This window comes from Cydia splendana, chromosome 19, assembly GCF_910591565.1.
Source record: "Cydia splendana chromosome 19, ilCydSple1.2, whole genome shotgun sequence".
Classification (NCBI taxonomy): domain Eukaryota; kingdom Metazoa; phylum Arthropoda; class Insecta; order Lepidoptera; family Tortricidae; genus Cydia; species Cydia splendana.
In genome coordinates, this window is record NC_085978.1 from 8,977,191 (window position 1) to 8,996,100 (window position 18,910).

General features: G+C 39.1%; 1 protein-coding gene across 2 annotated transcripts in view; it reads right to left on the minus strand.

The window, feature by feature from the left end:
• Positions 1-18,910, minus strand: part of LOC134800182 (rabphilin-3A) — a 73,053-nt gene that overhangs the window by 37,572 nt on the left and 16,571 nt on the right. For both annotated transcript variants that reach the window (XM_063772668.1, XM_063772669.1), the window contains exon 2: positions 7,473-7,618. In XM_063772668.1, coding sequence (XP_063628738.1) covers positions 7,473-7,618 — 146 coding nt within the window. The remainder of the gene's footprint in view (positions 1-7,472; positions 7,619-18,910) is intronic.

Below are 18,910 nucleotides of genomic sequence, written 5' to 3' on the forward strand. Positions count from 1 at the left end.
GAATGGCAAATCACAAGAGGCACCACTGCTGTCGCTTAGCTGTAATTTATACGTCTGAATAGGGCTCTCGTCCCGAAATAGCAACGGTTTTCCCGTATGGCCCGCTGTCACCTGAAGCACTACCACCAGTTTTAACATTGACATATTCACTCACGTTTAAGTAACTTACTTTCTATGCATCTCGCTCGTACTCGCATATTAGTGCAAGCGAGATGTATAGAAAGTAATTTACGTAGACGCGAGTTAATCTGTCAATGTCAAAACTGGTGGTAGCCGTACTGGTTTAAGTGGCACTTGAATGAAATAGTGATGCCATGGTTAGAATCGCTAACTATAATATATGTATACGGCGGGAAGACAGAGCTCCGAATTAATAAAAACTGTTTTAATATGTAGTTGTTACTTGTTAGAGTTAGACCAAGAAAAGTCAACAGCGATTTTGATAGCATACGCAGTGCAAGTGTTATTTAATACGTCATAATTTCAAAGATGTTTGACGTTTAAAATAACACTTGCACTGCGTGGGCTATCAAAATCGTTGCACACTTTCTTGGTCTAACTTTAGAAAAGCTGAAGATAAAATACGACCTACGTGTAGAATAGTTTTATGTAGGTACCTCTTTCAATGAACCGTTTTTCTATACGGAAATAAATCCTTAGGTAGAGATGGAAGTGACTCCGAAATTTTTAACGTGGATGAGGGTCCGAAACTTTTTGCAACGTAAGTAATTCGTTGTTAAAATGTCAATCAATGTGCCAAAATGAGAAAGTTACAATATTTCATTATTTTTAACTTACTCAACCATTTATTGTAAGATTAAATGGTTATTTAGGAGTTTTAGGGCTAAGTCTGTATATTAACCAAATTTAATAAATAGGTAGGTAGGTACTTAAAGTCAAGCGAACGCAGTTAATAGTGGGCATTATTCATAAACGCTTTCGTAATGTCTTTTATCTGTCATTTTGCTTGAACCTATTATTAGCAGAGGTCGGCGAGGGTGAGCTATTTATCGTATTTACCTTATTAGTCTGTTCGAGAAACGGAAAACGGTGAAAAATAGAGATAATACGCCTAAAAACACGTGTGATACCTCATTAGATTCGTAATGATGTCTAGAAAAATGTATGCGAAGCGTGTAGTAGTAGTTGTTGTTGTAGCACACAAAAAAATACAAAAGTTATTAACAAAACAAGGGAGAAAAAAGTAGATTTTTCTTATTTCCCAAATATCTCAAAAAGTATTAATATTTAAGGGTCAATTTTCAAATAGGCATTTTTTGCTGTCCCACGGCTATAACTCGAAGTCCATAGGACTAAAAGACTGGGTGTGTATATATTTTCATCCAATGTATTGTGAACTTTAAATATAATGTACAACTGTACCTTAAATGTTATTTGTTTCTGACCAAATCGCATTTGAAGTTCCAAAAACGGCGAAATTTGCCGTTTTTTGCGTGTCCACCCAATAAAAAAATCATAACTTAGGATGTAGGCAACGTATTATGAATAACTTTATATTTTTATAAAGAGCATTTTCTAGAGAATAGATTTAATAATTTCGATAATTTAATGCGTTATTTAATAAAACAAGGGAAGCCTTTTTATCGTTGTCCCGCGCAGCACTAGTTTTGTTATGATTTAAAGATACCCCCCAAAATTTTCTTTGTCTATTGCATAACGGTTAAATTAAATTTACGACGCAATAGTGCGGTTAGTTGGGCGTGGATCAACATCAAAAGTGGACGTGGAACCTGTTTTATTTATATAAAAACAGGCAAGAATCTCTTTCGATATATTTTAGTACAACTACAACGACATTTGTATGGACGCTTAATATGTTAGTATACAGTCGAAATAAAAATGTGTATTTTACAATAACAGTTAAAAATACAGTGTTATAATATATCGTAAAATAAATAAGTGAATCGGTTATATTGTGTAGGAAATTTCGCAAAAAAATATTATTGGCAACATTTGTATGGCGACATTTGTACGGCTATTTTGACCATATAAATGTCGATTGTGGTATACAAATGTCGATATACTGCCATATAAATGTCGAAAAGGTGCCACACAAATGTTGTCAGGGTCTTACAAATGCCACAAAAACAATAAATAATGCCATAAAAATGTTGATACTGCCATTCAATGTCGAAAAAATGCCACATACATGTCAAAAGCGCCTTACAAATGGCTAAATAGTGCCAAATCACTGCCGTTGTGGTGCCATGGTGGACAAATTTGGACATCATGGGCTTTCCTGCGGCAGAAGCGCCGGACGCATACCCAGACACGCCAGCATCAACGACGTCATCCGAAGGGCCTTTGTCAGCGTCAAAGTCCCGGCCATACTCGAGCCCGTCGGTTTGGCTAGGGACGATGGCAAGAGGCCCGACGGTATGACGTTGGTGCCTTGGAAGATGGGACGGCCTCTAGTCTGGGATGCCACATGTGTTGACACCCTCGCGCCGTCCCACCTTCCGGGCACCAGCAGAGATGCTGGTCATGCCGCGTCCATGGCAGAAGACCTCAAACGCCGCAAATATGCCACCCTTGGCAGTAGTTATATTTTTGAGGCGTTTGGGGTCGAAACGCTGGGGCCGTGGGGGCCAAGCGCGCGCCGTATATACAGGGCCTTAGCGGAGCGCCTTATAGATGCCGCAGGGGACCAGAGGGCTGGCCTGTATTTTGCTCAACGCGTTAGTATTGCCATACAACGTGGCAATGCGGCCAGCCTTCTGGGCACACTGCCCATCGGCAGTGACTTGGGGGACGTTTTTTATTTATAGGCGTTTTATTTTAAGTTTATTTAGTTTAGAGATAGTTTGTATTATTATTTTTAAGCTAATTTAATGTTTTATATTTATTTAATAGTGTTGTAATAGTGCCATACAAATGTCAATATTTAAACGTCCATATCTCGCTAACTATAAAAAGTAGAGTGGTGTCTCGTACAGTAGATTTTTTGTTGTTAAAAACCCTTTCTAAAACGATGATTATAAATCTGATCTTCCAAAAATAAAAAATTGCCATACAAATGTCGAAAAAACACCCTCTTCAAAAATTGACCCTTAAGAAACCAAAATTAACATTATAAAAGAGGAGGATATTTCCAATCAAACATTCCATACTTCCAGAACTGTATCTCCATTATTTATAATTTTTATACAACGCTGAACACAGCCCTCCGCGCCTCATTTTCGGGAAACGCGCGCGGCGTGAAAAAGCGATAACGTAACATTAAATATAATTTTAAAGGTATTAAATATTCATTGAAAAATAAAATAAAAAATGGTGTATTTAAAACATGTCAACAAATGTAATACTTGTAGAAATTTATCTTAAAGTTATTTTTTCAACAAGTTAGGCGATTGTTAATGAACAAAATTTTCTCGAAATTCCTTCTTTATTGAAAACGAAAAAAAAGTATAAATAACTATTGTAAAACTCTCTCGTTTTCTAGAGCCCTTCTCATATGCCTGCTTAATAAGATCACGTTATAAAGTCATATAAGACCTTTAGAATAGTATGTTATAAATTCCCCAAAGTGCCCCAAAAATTTCAAACATTGTTCCTAAAAGTCTTAGAGCATTTAGTAATTGGAGACGCCTTGGCGGTCATTTTCTGTACAAATCAGTCTGCCGATTTCTGTGGGGTACGTCAAATGTATGGCTATTTGTACCTACATGATTTGTAAGTACGTAACGTACAAATAGCTATGTCAGATAAACGTCAGTCCATACAAAAGTTCGCACAATTGTGGACGGTTTTCGGCAGAGGGGTAAGCTTAAGGCGCTACGCGCTGTCTTTGGCCGTAAACTCCTACTATTATATATTATTAAAACACAAGAAAACAAATATCAGCGTTTTTGAAAATTCATCCCCTAAGGTGAAAAAGGGGTTGATAGTTTGTGTGGATATCAAACATTTTATTCGAACGCGGGACTTGAATCTTTGTATTTGGGGATATTTAAAAAGACAGGAAAAGTAATTTCAGCGTTTTGTAAAATTCATCCCCTAACAGGGTTAAAAAGGGGTTGAAAGTTTGCATCCATTACAAATGCTTTGAAACTTCTTAGAAAGGCATAATAGCCGATTACAAAAAAAAAAAAATTGCAACGTTATTGGAAATTCAACCCCTAAGAGGGTTAAAAAGGGGAAGAAATTTCGTCTTGGAGTGAAAATAGTATTTTAAGTAGGAACTTGAAACTTTGCCAACAGGTATTAAATTAAAATACAAGAAAACTAATAGGGAATATTAGGCAAAGCTCTGCGTAGGTGGCACATACAGTAAACAAACCACATTGACACATCACACGTCACGTCAATCACATGGCCTACCGCGAAACAAGAAAATCGAAATTTCGTTATCTAATCTCTCTATCACTCTTGCATATTCGAACGATAAAGAGGCAGATAACTAAATTTCGATTTTCGCGTTTACCGGTAGGCCCTTATTAACAAACCGCCTTGATGCATCAATGTTATATTTTATTGTCTGTGAACACTTGTCAAAAAACTGTTTAAGGCCTAGTATGTATAAGTTACTCTATGCTTTTACTCTATGTTTAGTGCTGCACTCTGGCGGCAGAACATTGCAGTAATATTCCCTATTTCAGCGTTTTTGAAAATTCATTCCCTAAGGTGGTGAAAAAGGGGTTGAAAGTTTGTATGGATATCAAACATTATTTCGAGCACGGGACTTGAATCTTTGTATTTGGGGATATTATTAGAAGACAGGAAACGTAAACTCAGCGTTTTGTAAAATTCATCCCCCAACAGGGTTCAAAAGGGATTGAAAGTTTGAATCCATTACAAATGTCGGCTCTTCTCATTCTTTCTTCATTCTTCGCCAGGCGTACCTGTTCTGGGTCGTCGAGACATCTGTTTACATTTTTAAGATTGTTACCTATTAAAATGATGTTAGTTTATTAAGTAAATTATGTTTTCTCAAACATGCGTGGAAATATTGTCATTAGGTCATTACGTCCCGTCACTCCCGTCCTTATTTGAACTTTTATAGGTATTTCCTCGCATTTTTTGAGAGAAGTACTTACATACATATTATTTCAATCGCGATAACATTTACCGGCCTTATGTTCATAAAATATACTTTCTTTGTTGTCTGTTTAATATCATACTCGGCAGGCATAATTATAATAGGGATATCCCGGCCATGTGTAAATATTATAAATATCTTCATTCGAGAAATGTTTTTTTATGTGCTAGTCAGCAAATGAGCCGCCTGTTGGGAAGCGGTCATCGTCGCCCATGGACTTATGTCCATGTTGCTTATGCAACATCACATGTATTAAGAAAGTTACAAAGGTAAACCAATAAAACGCAGGTTTAAAAATCAGTAAACTTTAATTCTCTTTGACAATCATTGTTATAAATTATTTATAACAATGATTTATTTATATTTGTCGTATTAACCGTGAAATGTAATTTACGACCTCCACTAAATGCATGATCTACTCATACATCATCATGTTTGAAAACAAAATATCTGCAAACAAAAGATATACGAGTATAGCGCCAACTGCGCGCCTCTGGGCTGCTCGTGGCGGTGCAGCGATACAAAATTCACGTACGATCGCAGTGAGCGGGGTAAGCGGGTGGTGCGGGTACAGAGCGCTTAGCTCCGCCCAGACGCTCAAGGGCATTGGGCCTACCTATCGTCTTAAAGGCGACTTCGGTTATTAAATGCTGTAAACTAAAAGTGCACTTCAAAACTTCACCAGTATCATGAACAGGCGCCCAATGTGATGGAGATCCATAAATAGAATATAATTATATTCTTGGAGTGTCGTGTGACTCGTGTGAGACTTTGTTTCACTAATGAATCACTACAAATATCAATATCAGGGACAGGGAATGTGTTAAACATGCCTTGATAATTATTCCCTCAAAGCCATTACATAAATGAGTCAAGGAATTAATTAATTCCTATTAGCGCGTATCCTGTCCTTGTATTACCCTGTGGCTTTATGGGGAAACGTGCTTTCAATAGGGAATATTAGGCAAAGCTCTGCGTAGGTGGCACCTTTGTGGCACATACAGTAAACAAACCACATGGCCTACCGCGAAACAAGAAAATCGAAATTTCGTTATCTAATCTCTCTATCACTCTTGCGTATTCGAGCGATAAAGAGGCAGATAACTAAATTTCGATTTTCGCGTTTACCGGTAGGCCCTTGTTAACAAACCGCCTTGATGCATCAATGTCATATTTTATTGTCTGTGAAAACTTGTCAAATTTAATAAATTAGTCTATGAATTTACTGAGTCGGTAGTGCTGCACTCTGGCGGCAGAACATTGCAGTGATATCCCCTATTACTGAGATTGATTTCATCCTGTTTCACTGCCTTTATGCAGGTTCAATGAGGCTTTGTAGGACCCGAAAGCTAATTGAAGAGTAAACAATTTTGACATTTGTAGGTATGCACCTCGAATAATTCGGTTAAATTGTTAGATTTAACAGCACTAGTAACACTAGCAAGTAGCAACTCAACTTTTTATGATTTTAAAAGTTTTCAAAGCAATTCCTGATGCAAACAATTGCAGGTATTAAATGCTTCATTCAAAGAAAAAAAAAAGTAGACTTAGCAATTAAAGTACCTATTTAATGTGCCTCGTAATAGGTATAAAGTGCAAGACTTAACAAACTTAACTCGTTTAAACTTAACCGCTAGAGATTACAGTACGAAGTTGAGAATAAACTTGTTTCTTTCAATGTGATAGTTTGATATAGTCCATCCGGCTTGTTTATTCAAAAGATATTAATAGATTTTCTTAAGAGCCTACGAGACACAGGTATGGATTCAAAGAGGATTGTACAAGTTTTTATAGGGTTATACTTTTGGACTGGAGTTGCAGGTTTTCATTAGGCTATGACTAACGGATTACCAGTGTTAAAAAGTAGATTCGCGCTATCTCTTAGGATGTCTGAAATTGAAATAGCGCTGTATCAGAAATAAGTATTTCGACTTCTCCCATATTCTGAGTTCTTCGAATCACAGACTAGATTGCTTTCCGCTCCGCCGCTGTGGGGAAGCACGCTTCGTGCTGCGACCATGCCGTATAATGGCGTATTTTCTTACACAGTGACAGCATAAGTATCTTCCAATCGTGCGACCAGTCGTCCGACTCGTCGCGCCTCGACCTCGTCCACTTTCCTTGAATGTCACGTGACAGCCGCAATAACTTCCCGCTCTGACGCTGTCAGGGGAGGCTCGTTTCGCGCCGCGCTGCATCCCGTACGAAGAATTAGATAAATACTGCGTAATTATACCTTCAAGTCGTGCGACCAGTTGTCCGATACGTCGCGCCTTCCCCTCGTCCACTTGCCCTGCATGTCACACGACAGCAGTAATAGCTTCTTGCTCGATCGCTCTCTGGAGAAGCTCATTTCGTGCTGCGCTTTATACCGTGCTAAGATATAGAATATAGATAGATACAGCATAGTTACCTTCAAGTCGCGCGACCAGTCGTCCGACTCGTCGTGCCTCCACCTCGTCCACTTTTTCTGCCCGTCGCACGACAGCCGCAATAGCTTCGCGCTCTGTCGCTGTCAGGGGAGGCTCGCTTCGCGCCGCGCTCCATCCCGTGCGAAGTCTGAAATTAAATTTTCTATTAAAGGAAGCTCACCCAATTCCTACTAATATTATAATTTGAAAGTAATTGTCTATCCATCTGTTTGTTACCCCTTCACGCTTAAACCGCTGAACAGATTGAGATGAAATTTGGTATGGAGATAGTTTGAGATCCGGGGAAGGACAAAAAATAGTTTTTATTAATCATCATCATCATCATTCAATGCAGACGAACAACAGTTGCGGGCAGAAGCTAGTTCCTAATAAATTTAAAAGCGTGGCTACCTACACGTCACATCTTACTAAATAGAACAAACTTAAAGCACAAGAAGTCATGTAGGTACCTTACGATATCATGTAACTTATACATAATGTTGTTTTTCCGCCCTAGTGTTTGTTTGTGGCAACTTTTGCACAAACTATTTGCGCATGCTACGTACGCTCCACGCTCAATCCTATTTGCACAAATTCATATGCACGAGGAGGCACATCGGCAACACATCAAAAGGACGATTAAATTAAAATAATCCTGTTTAGGCAGTGGGGAGACACTCCTGACTTCGGGCGAACTCGGCTCCGTTCGGCTCAGCATTGCTCCGAGCAATTATTAGGGTTGGCACCACTTGACGTCCTTTCGCGTGCACGACCACAAAAAAGTTTGACAACCCTAAATAGCCAAAAGGGATAGTGCCATACATTAGAAAAGGATAGCACGATTCGGCCCTGAATCGCTGTCAAACTTCGGTTTTATAGGAAGTGTCTTTTCTGTACGGTAGTCCTATTATTTATTCTGTGGTTTAGCGTCATAACCACAGATAGAAAACTTAGGCAACAAGGCTTATACAATACAGATAAAAAAAATTGCAGAATCAACGACCTGATTAAATTTATTTCCACCACTTATCACAGGCGGTTGGTAAAAAAATTGGGCATCGATATTGTAGTAGAAGGTAGCTGAATTACTGATGTGCCTATGGAAACATTCCAAAATTGCGAAGTTTTCGACATAGGAAAGTTTCAAAAACTTATCACATTATTGTATGGGGATTGAAAGTTTCCGAAACATAAAATGGAAATTTCTTATATTTCTGTGAAATTTTCAAGAAATTTCTGAGTGATTTTCCTACTTTTTGGAAACTTTCGGCAACTTGCACATTTAGGGACCATAACTCTTACCGATCACCACAGACGGTAGACTATAACTCAGAATTTCAATTTTACTACGATAGTACTTCAATCTCATTGAACCCCAGCGGGTAAGTGATATAGTCGTATCTCAATCCGTCGGCTGATAACACTGCAATTACGTCGGTAAGCGATATCGATTCAATGCTCAATATGCGGTGCAATGTTGGCTTGGTGACTATCGGTGCAAATTACTCATAGATCTATACGGGATTAAGAGGGGGCATAAAGCCAGAAGGGAACAAAATATATGGTGCGCCGCGCGAAACATGCGAAGGAAGATATGGCCGTCGTGCGGGTTTTTACCTTTTATCTTAATTACCTACCTACTCTGAAAACACATTTTATGTTTAAAATTTTGCCCGACAGATTCCTCGGCTGTTGCTAGATATTTTATACTGAAAATATACTGCTATGGTATGCATGGTAACGATACCAATGATATACAATTTAAAAAAACAACGGGTTGCACTCCGGGAGTGCCGGCAGAAGTGAAAACTCAATGACATTGTAACAGTTTTTCGATCGGGTCACGTGTCCGTCTTACGTCTTACGAATCTTACGGTCACGTGACCTGGGGGCCTATTTTTGAATTTCGACCGCTCGATTTCGTGTATTTCGTTCAATAATATCTTCACTACTAGGCATTTAAATTCTACTAATGGAAATAAAAACGAGTGATCAATACCACTCGATTCCAAATTTCTATCGCTCGTATTTAAAAAATTAGCATTTCGCAGTTTTCCACAGATTTCCGAGTGACGAAATCGAGCGATCGAAATTCAAAAATCGCCTCCCTGTCGCGAGTTTAACATTTTTCCCCCATCACAAAAAGTGCACAGCGCCTCTAAAGAAGTTTTCACTTCAAAAGAAAATTAGACATGTTTTCGAGATTTTTTTTCTTTTGAGTCAACTTTAACCTTTTAAGGTTTTAGTTGGAGTTTCCCCTTGCAAATAATTATAGTCTTATTTCCGTGTGAATTTTTTCATGGTAGGTATTTGCGCTTGGTTAAAATGGATAATAATTCAATACAAAAACTACAATTCATTCAATTCATTACGCATATTGTAAAACAAAGTTAATGATTATCTTATACCGTTACCTATCTTCTTGGTAAGTAAAGCAGAAATAACATCAATATTTAACACAGAGTAAATAATCGTAGCCAGAGTTACTGCTTCATATACAGTCGCATAAGGATGCTTGTACAGGATTCGTAGCCAAGATGCCAATCGCTTACGCTCCGTAGCGATCGAAACGCAACTGTCACTGTCGCGCTAATATGGAAGAGTGATAGAGAGACATAATGCTTTTCGTTGTCGAAGCGATAGCGATTGTAACCTTGGCTAGGCCGGCAGTACAGTCGCCAACAGAGCTCTATTGTTATTGTCAACTCAAGATGTGTCTTTTAATACAAATATTTTTGATGCCATCTGTAAGAATGTTCTCCCACCAAGCAGTTTTATAAAAAGTAAACATTATGCCCAACAGCGGGGTGCTCAATTACAATTTATATGAAGCATGGCAAAGCTTGCTTAGGTACTTTAATTTTAGGTAAACGTATAGGTATAAACACACTGTAGTCATATAGGTTTAATTTATTCTAGGATTCGTAATCCATGTGACTAGGGTTACCAGATGACAGGAATTTTCCTGACATGTCAGAAATTTTGGCCTTTGTCAGGAATGGGGACGGAACACGAAAATGTCAGGAATTTTTTGAATTGATAGACTTTTTTTGTAAACAATAACTTTTTTATTTACCTCAATTAATCCACAAACATTGTAAAAAAATAATAAATGAAATCCACTCAACTTATCAATAACTTCGAAATTATTATTTAACAAATCTTTACTCAAGCATACATACAATGTTTTAGAAATCGAAATCATGTCTAATATTCGCAATTCGCATTTGCAAAAATAACAATATAATAAGAAGCCTCTGTGATTAAAAATAATGTAGGTAAAACATTTTGTTTAATCGAACTAAACTTAACCTACTAACTCACCAAACTTGGCTCAATCGGGTGGCCATCGCTAACGGCTAGACAAACCCTCCCCCCCCCCGGTCGTCGTCAAAAATATGAATGTCAGGAAAACTATTCGGAAATCAGGAATTTTGTCAGGAAATTCTAAACTTGTATCTGGTAACCCTACATATGACATGCCCGATTTTGGCTCCACCGTGTAAAGGATGACTCACGCTAGACCGGACCGGGGTCGGCCGGAGCTTCGGGCGCTTCATTTTCTCTGGAAAGCACCACGTGATCACCGATCAGCCGTCATAGGAAATGACATGCCGGACCGGGCCCGGTCTAGCATGAGTCATCCAGTGTGCTAGTCATCCATCCCATCATCATCATCCTGTCCTGGCCGGTTTCGGCCACGGCGACTGGGGTTGTACTAGTTATTGAGAGCGACGATCGTGAGCTCTTAGGTGACTGACGTAGCCTATCTTTGCAGTGAATGCACGACCGCACTCACCGCAGGTCAGCACCCCTCCGACAAAATTGTAGTTGATGACCGCAGGTGGTCGGGCCTTTAACTCGTCGCGCTTTGCGTCGAGTTCCACTCGCCTCTGCTCTTCGAAGGCTTGCACTTTTGTGCTCACTGTATGCCTCCACTTCGGCCGATCTTGTGCCGAAGTCTCCCAGTGCGATGGTTCAATGTCACATCTCCGCATGTGGCGCTTCAGAACATCTTTGTATCGCAAAAGTTGGCCGCCCTGTTTCCGCTTCCCACTCTGCAACTCTGAGTAAAAGATGCGCTTAGCAACTCTGTTATTAGACATACGGGAGACATGACCACACCATCGCAGCTGGCGCCGCATTAGATAGGCTTCAATGCCGCTGACATTAGCACGGCGTAGCACTTCTGTGTTCCTGACACGATCCGACCATGAGATTTTCAAAATGTCACGCAGGCATTTAAGGTGAAACCTATCTATAGTGTGCTAGTATTTATTGAACGTAATCACTCTGGTTACGATATTTTACTCTGTATCAATAGGGTTAAATTGTAAGAATTCCCTGGAGATGATTCAAGGATCTTGACAGGAATTGATTGACCGCCTAATGGCTCTGACGTCACAGATATTTGGCCTTCCAGTAACGTAGATTAAGTTATGATCAATTCACAACTGAAGGAGGAAAAACCAAATTAAAATACTTGTAAAACAAATTAAAAAGTTTCAATACCTAATACCTTGACACTGGCGACAGTGTTGCTAACTTGGCATAAATGATGTCATATTTTCATCTGGCATATTTTCACTCGCTTTGGCACCAAAATTTTCCATTTAGCATCTGGCATATTTTTTAGCAATATGGCAAGTTTTCACCAACTTGGCAACAACAATATGCGCCATCGCCTTGTGTGGTTCATATTTCATATGAATTTTGACTTTTGTGGGCGGATGGACGTCGACGGACTATATATAGATGGTCAAGCAAATCTTGTCAGTAGAAAAAGCCGCGAAATTCAAATTTTCTATGAGCCGATATCCCTTCCCGCCTACATTTTTCAAATTTGCCGCCTGTTTCTACTGACAAAGTACGGTGTTTTTTACTGAATATTTTTAGACACCACATTAATTTAAGTGTCTATTTTCAAGTGACATTTTAGCATTTTTTTAGCATATTTCAAAAAACTTTGGCATAATTTTGGCATAATCTAGACATCAGTCTAGCATTTTTTCAAAATCCGAGTTCGCAACACTGACTGGCGAAATTGGGACTATTTCCCACTGGGCTGAAGCCATCATTTTAAAAGAATGAATGAATGAAAAAGTTTAAAATTTTTAATTTGTTTTACAAGCTGTGCTGCCGCTAACGCTGAGTGGTTCTTACGGTTAAGGTCGTATCAAAATAAGATCAAACAAAACCATATCAAATCGTAAAAATGAAATGGGCTTTTTAATTGTAGGTATGATATTATGAATTTATGTATGTATGTATAAACTCTTTATTGTACAAAACACAGAACACTATGGCACAGGATAGGCAGTACAAAGGCGAACTTATCCCTTTAAGGGATTTCTTGCAGTTAACCTTTGAGTAGATGAGAATTGATGAAGAACGGTAAACAAATCACTGAGTACAATAGACTAGAGGAAAGTCAATAAAATTATAAATAGGGCGAAAATAAGATAAAAATAACAAATATGTGACATCCCACGGATAAAGGTACCTTATGGCGGTAGGCGCTTACGCTATTATTAACGCCGCTCCAACTACTAATGCGGTGCTATGCGACGTAAGCGCCAGCCACCATAAGGTACCTTTTTCCGTGGAACGTCACATATAAAGAAGTTATGTTTTGTTAAGTTTGAATATTGATATGATACGATTATTCGCGCTGATTGGTGCGCACGAACTGCACTAAGTCGTGTAATTAGGCATTTCGCTCTCGCTCGCACTTTTGGTGCGAGAGGTACGGTACGAGTATCACGGTCGGTCGTATCATAACAATATCAAAACATTAACAAATTGTAAAATCATAATACCGCCTGTACTGTATGCGATTATGCGAGTGGCTTAAATAGCATGCTGTCTCGTGTGTCCTTGTGTTGGCGGCAAAGCCGTGAAATAGTAACTGCCACTGTCTATGGTACGATGGCCGCAGGCTATAGACCCCGTGCATGAACTATAGGGGGCAGCATAGGAGACGTCACATTTTTGGCGCGAGGCGTAAATGTGTCATTTATGCTTCCGATGTAGACCACAAGATGGCAGAACCTACTATACACACGGAAACGTACCGACGAGAACGGTAGATGGTAGCACTTGCTTTGGCAGGTACATGTGCATATATGTTTCCGATTCAGGCCACAAGATGGCAGACCCTCAACAACGCGCACGGTCCCTATACGATTACTGTTGTGGAAGTGAAGTTAATGTGTTTGCGACGGCATTGCCGAGCCGGTGTTTACGATAGGTGTTATTTAATTACCAATTTAACAAACATTATACCGCCCCTACTTAATATTAGTAAAGTTTTAACACGTGGCGGCTTTAACGAGGTAGCTTATTTGATTCCACTTGAATCTGTTCGAGCACGATTTAATTAAGAAACTTTAAATACAGTACTAGACTTTAGAGGTGAAAGGTGAACTAAATAATAATAACACAAACATAACCTTTAGAAAGTCATTCAGCTGTAGGCATACATTTTGTGACATGGTATTTTAAAATAAGCTTCTTAAACTCACTACTTATACTAAGATTAAAAACCAATTTGTAATAAGTTTTAAGCGAGCTTTGTGAAAACTTAATTGTAATAAAATATAAGCTTTATCATCATCATCATCATCAAGCTTTATAAGTCTTAAGTAATGAGACTAATAACAGAATTTAAAACTTATTAGCAAAACGTTTTACCATATTTACCATACAGCTTACCTAATATTATTTATTAACGCATGGAAAGGAATGTATGGAGTGAGCACTCGAAGCGAACTTATTTCTCAATTTTTTTGGTAAAGAAGTACTTATTACCAAGTAGGAACCTCCTATAATCCATTGACAGGCTTTTGTATTATTTTTTTAAGTTTTAATAATAACCAAACATATCTAATCTACTTGGGGTGTCAAAACAAGGGGGTTTGAAAAGGTATTTACAAATTCAGGCCCAAAAATCCCTAAGGGCTGATTTAGACGGCGCGCGATCTCGCATGCGATTTTAGTTACATTGCGGCCTGTTGGTTACGTACAATTCAACCGACCGATCAAAAACCGCAATGTAATGAAACTCGCATGCGAGTTCTCGCATCGTCTAAATGAGCCCTTAAACTCTCACGCTGACTTTCGAGTCTTTCGAGTTTAAGGGCGAAAGACATTACCCTACTTTCGTCAGTCGGTTAAGATGTTCCGGCAACCGTGACCCTATTGCAACTGTTATAAATAGCACGGCTGTAATGGATTCGTTTGAAGCCTTAATGAAGGCAGACGGCCTGCGAAATGCTTGATGGAGGCTGATAACGAGATGAAGGTATCTAGGTTTTCGCTCTTAACTGCGCTTTTGAAATAGTTCGTTCATTATTTGACGTTCATGATTTGAACCACTTTTTAGGATTCCGTACCCAAAGGGTTAAAAAGACTAAGCAGATGTATTTCTGTTGCTGATCAACAAATACTAAAAACAAAATAAAATAAATATTTCAGTGGGGCTTCCATACAACAAACGTGCGCGAGTGCGACTCGCACTTTTTTTTTGGACACGTTATTGCTGAATTGGTTGAGGGTTCTGGGTTTTTGATCGAAGTCCTGTACTATTATATAACCAAAACTACAAAAAGGTTTACTGTCCGCTGAAGTGATCCTAATGCCCGGTTTACATCTATTCCAGAAGCATTCCAGTCCAAGGATCGAATCCAGCACTGGAATGCTACTAGAATAATGTGAACCGGCACTTTATATACTCATATATTCCATTGTCGATTCAAATTATTCGAGTAGCATTCTGGTGCTGGAGTGCTTTCAACAGGTAATGTCAATACAATGATTTCAATTTCCGATTAGTATCTCAAAAACGTCAATCACGTAATCGTCAAATTGTGATTTAATTTCCTAATTTGAATCCCGTGAGCCCAATGTATCGACGGCTGCAAATAAGTTGCGTAAATCTAAAACGAGTCAATGTAACTCCACTTTGCTGACAGTTTAATTAAGGTCGTTGCTGATGCCGGTTACGGTTCGAATTCGAATTCACATTCATCTTCTTTAATTAGGTTTGTGATACGGATGAAACCAGTTCTATCCGGTGTTTTACGGCCCAGGGGGGCAATATTTGAATTTCGAGCGCTCAATTTCGTCACTCGGAATTCTGTGGAAAACGGCGAATTGATATTTTTGAAATACGAGCAATAGGAATTGGGAATCTAGTGGTATTGACCACTTGTTACGTGTAGAATTTAAATGCCTAGTAGTGGAAATTGAAGGGAGCCACACAAAATCGAGCGCTCGAAATTCTAACATCGGCCCCCAGTCCGTTCAAATGTTTACGTGTCCGAACTACCCGATTTGAAAGAAGAAACAAAAGAAAGATAACACATTTATTTACGTCATACCAAACCAGTTAAGAGCCCATCAACGTGCACACTAGCGCCATTGCTAAATAATCGTGATTATTTAAATTTAACGACAGGTATTTAAAAAAGGGGACCGCTACGTACTGTATTGTGTATTTAAGTACCTTTTGAATACATTAAACTATGTAGTTTTTATGTTGCTGGATTCGTCGATCTAGGAACTCAAAACAAAAACGGCCGTTTTAACTTTGGATGCATAGGTTGACGAATCCAGCAACATAATAGTAGATTGTACAACAAGGGCATAAAGTGACCCATTTTTACCAGAGGCAATTTTTTAAATAGTTGACGAGGGTAAAAATGGACATTTATGCCCTTGTTGTACACTCTGCTTTTCACTTCGATTGCGAGGAAAATATACAAAAAATCACATATTTTAGGTTATTTTAACGTATTTATTCAAGACTAAAGAAAATTGTTCTTGGGCCGGTCGGAGGCGCGGGGCACGCCGATCGGGAGAGCGCCGGTCGGGGGCGCGCCGGCAGGGCTGGCAGTTTGTATGGCAGAATTTGGACTTTATTGCTAAGTCAATAAGGGTCGTAATAGATGATTTTACTTTATGCTCTAGAGCATAAAATGCTATTTTATGTCGTCTACGCACGACATAAAGGTGCCCTTTTTGAGCATGAGAAGTGAAAAAACTAGTTTGATGTATTCAAAAGGTACTTAAATACACAATACAGTACGTATCGGCCTCCTTTTTAGGGTTCCGTACCCAAAGGGTAAAACGGGACCCTATTACTAAGACTCCGCTGTTCGTCCGTCCGTCCGTCCGCCCGTCCGTCCGTCTGTCACCGGAGGGGCTACCGCGAAAACCGAAATTCGCAAATTGCGGGGATCTTTCTCTTTTACTCCAATGAAGGCGTAATTAGAGTGACAGAGAAGAATGCCCGCAATTTGCGAACTTCGATTTTCGCGGTTATAGCCCAGGCTGTATCTCACGAACCGTGATAGCTAGACAGTTGAAATTTTCACAGATGATGTATTTCTGTTGCCGCTATAACAACAAATACTAAAAACAGAATAAAATAAAGATATAAGTGGGGCTCCCATAGAACAAACGTGATTTTTGACCGAAGTTAAGCAACGTCGGGCGGGGTCAGTACTTGGATGGGTGGCCGTTTTTTTTTGCCGTTTTATGCATTATGGTACGGAACCCTTCGTGCGCGAGTCCGACCGCACTTGCCCGGTTTTATTTTAAATACCTGTCGTTAAATTGAAATAATCACGATTATTTAGCAGTAGCGCTAAGGTGCACATTTATAATTAATAAAATACGTGCATGTTAACCGAAGACTATTTATTGTGTGACAGAACGACATGACAGCAATTCATATAAAAACATATTTGGAACACCACAGTTCCATATTTAAATCAACACTGTAGATGGCGCTGCTGGATATCATAAAACTACACCCCCACTATATCTAAGCATAGCCATCAGCATCATCAGCATTAAAAAAACAGCTTTAAAAAGAACTACACATACCTACTACTTAGGCACAAGTCCTAACTTCTCAACAAATCTAAAGTGCTTGACAAACCCTAGACTCTTAGTTAATAAGTCAGCTGGCATCTCAGCTGTCGCTAAGTATTTTGCTTCTACCACACCTTTAGCTATTATATCCCTACTAAAGTGGTAACGTATGTCAACATGCTTCGACCTATTATGAAACACAGGGTTGGCCAATAACTTCAGAGCACTTTGGTTGTCATTATAAATTGTAATTAATGACATCTTATTTGTAATTTCATGGTACAATGACCTTAAGTACATAGCTTCTTTAATACACTCAGAAATACTAATATATTCTGATTCACAACTGCTCAAGGACACGCTATTCTGCTTCTTACTGCACCATGAAACTACACTGCCAGACAAAGTGAAACAAAATCCTGTATAGGACCTCCTATCAAGAACATTACTGCCCCAGTCAGCGTCAACAAACCCGGTAAGCTTTGAATCAGACTCGCTACTATACCTGAGGCAATAGTGTTTTGTTTTCTTGAGATAACGCAAAACACGTTTGGCATGAGCCCAGTGTTCTCTACCATGACAGTTATTAAACTGGCTCAGATACCCTACACTGAAAGCAATGTCAGGCCGTGTCAAAACCGCTAGGTACATGAGACTACCAATGAGTTGTTGATAAGGTAATTCAGTATCACAGCTCTCACCTTTATCTAAGTTCAATCTTTCCTCCATAGGAGTTTGAGCAGTGTTACAGTCTGTCATATTGAACTTATGCAAAAACTTGTTAACATAATCCTCCTGATCTAAAGTTATTACATTATGTTCTTTATCAACACACACATTCATACCTAAGCACTGTTTGACCTGACCAAGATCTTTTAATTTAAAATGTGAAGACAGTACCTGTTTCAAACTTTTGGTTTCCTCTTCATTATTAGAAAACACAAAGAAATCATCGACATATAGAGCTACTACAGTCAAACCATTGTCATTTTTCACATATAAGCAAGGTTCAAGTTTAGACCTATTATAACCATACTCGGTTAAGCAATCATCTACCCTCCTGTACCACGCCCTTGAGGATTGTTTGAGACCATATATGGCTCGCTTCAACTTAAGCACCTGTCCTTTACCTTCAGATGAAGGAAAGCCTTCTGGCTTCTCCATATAAATATCCTCCTCAAGATAGCCGTTCAGGAAAGCAGTAGTCACGTCTAAATGAGAAATATCTAAATTTAATTGAACCGACAAAGCAAATAAAAGTCTGAGAGTTGTATGCCTTACCACTGGCGCGAAGGTTTCGTCATAGTCCACTCCGTACTTCTGAGTATAGCCCTTGGCTACTAACCTGGCTCGGAACCGCACATTGCCCTCACTATCGTACTTCTTCTTAAGTACCCACTTGCACTTTACGACACTAGAGTCTTTTGGAACGCTGACAAGCTCCCAGGCCTGGTTGTCTTCGAAACTTTTCAACTCTTCTGCCATAGCTTGTCTCCATTGCTCTTTCTCTGGTCCGCGCAAAGCCTCTGATAGTGAAAGACCACTGGCATCATCCATCCTG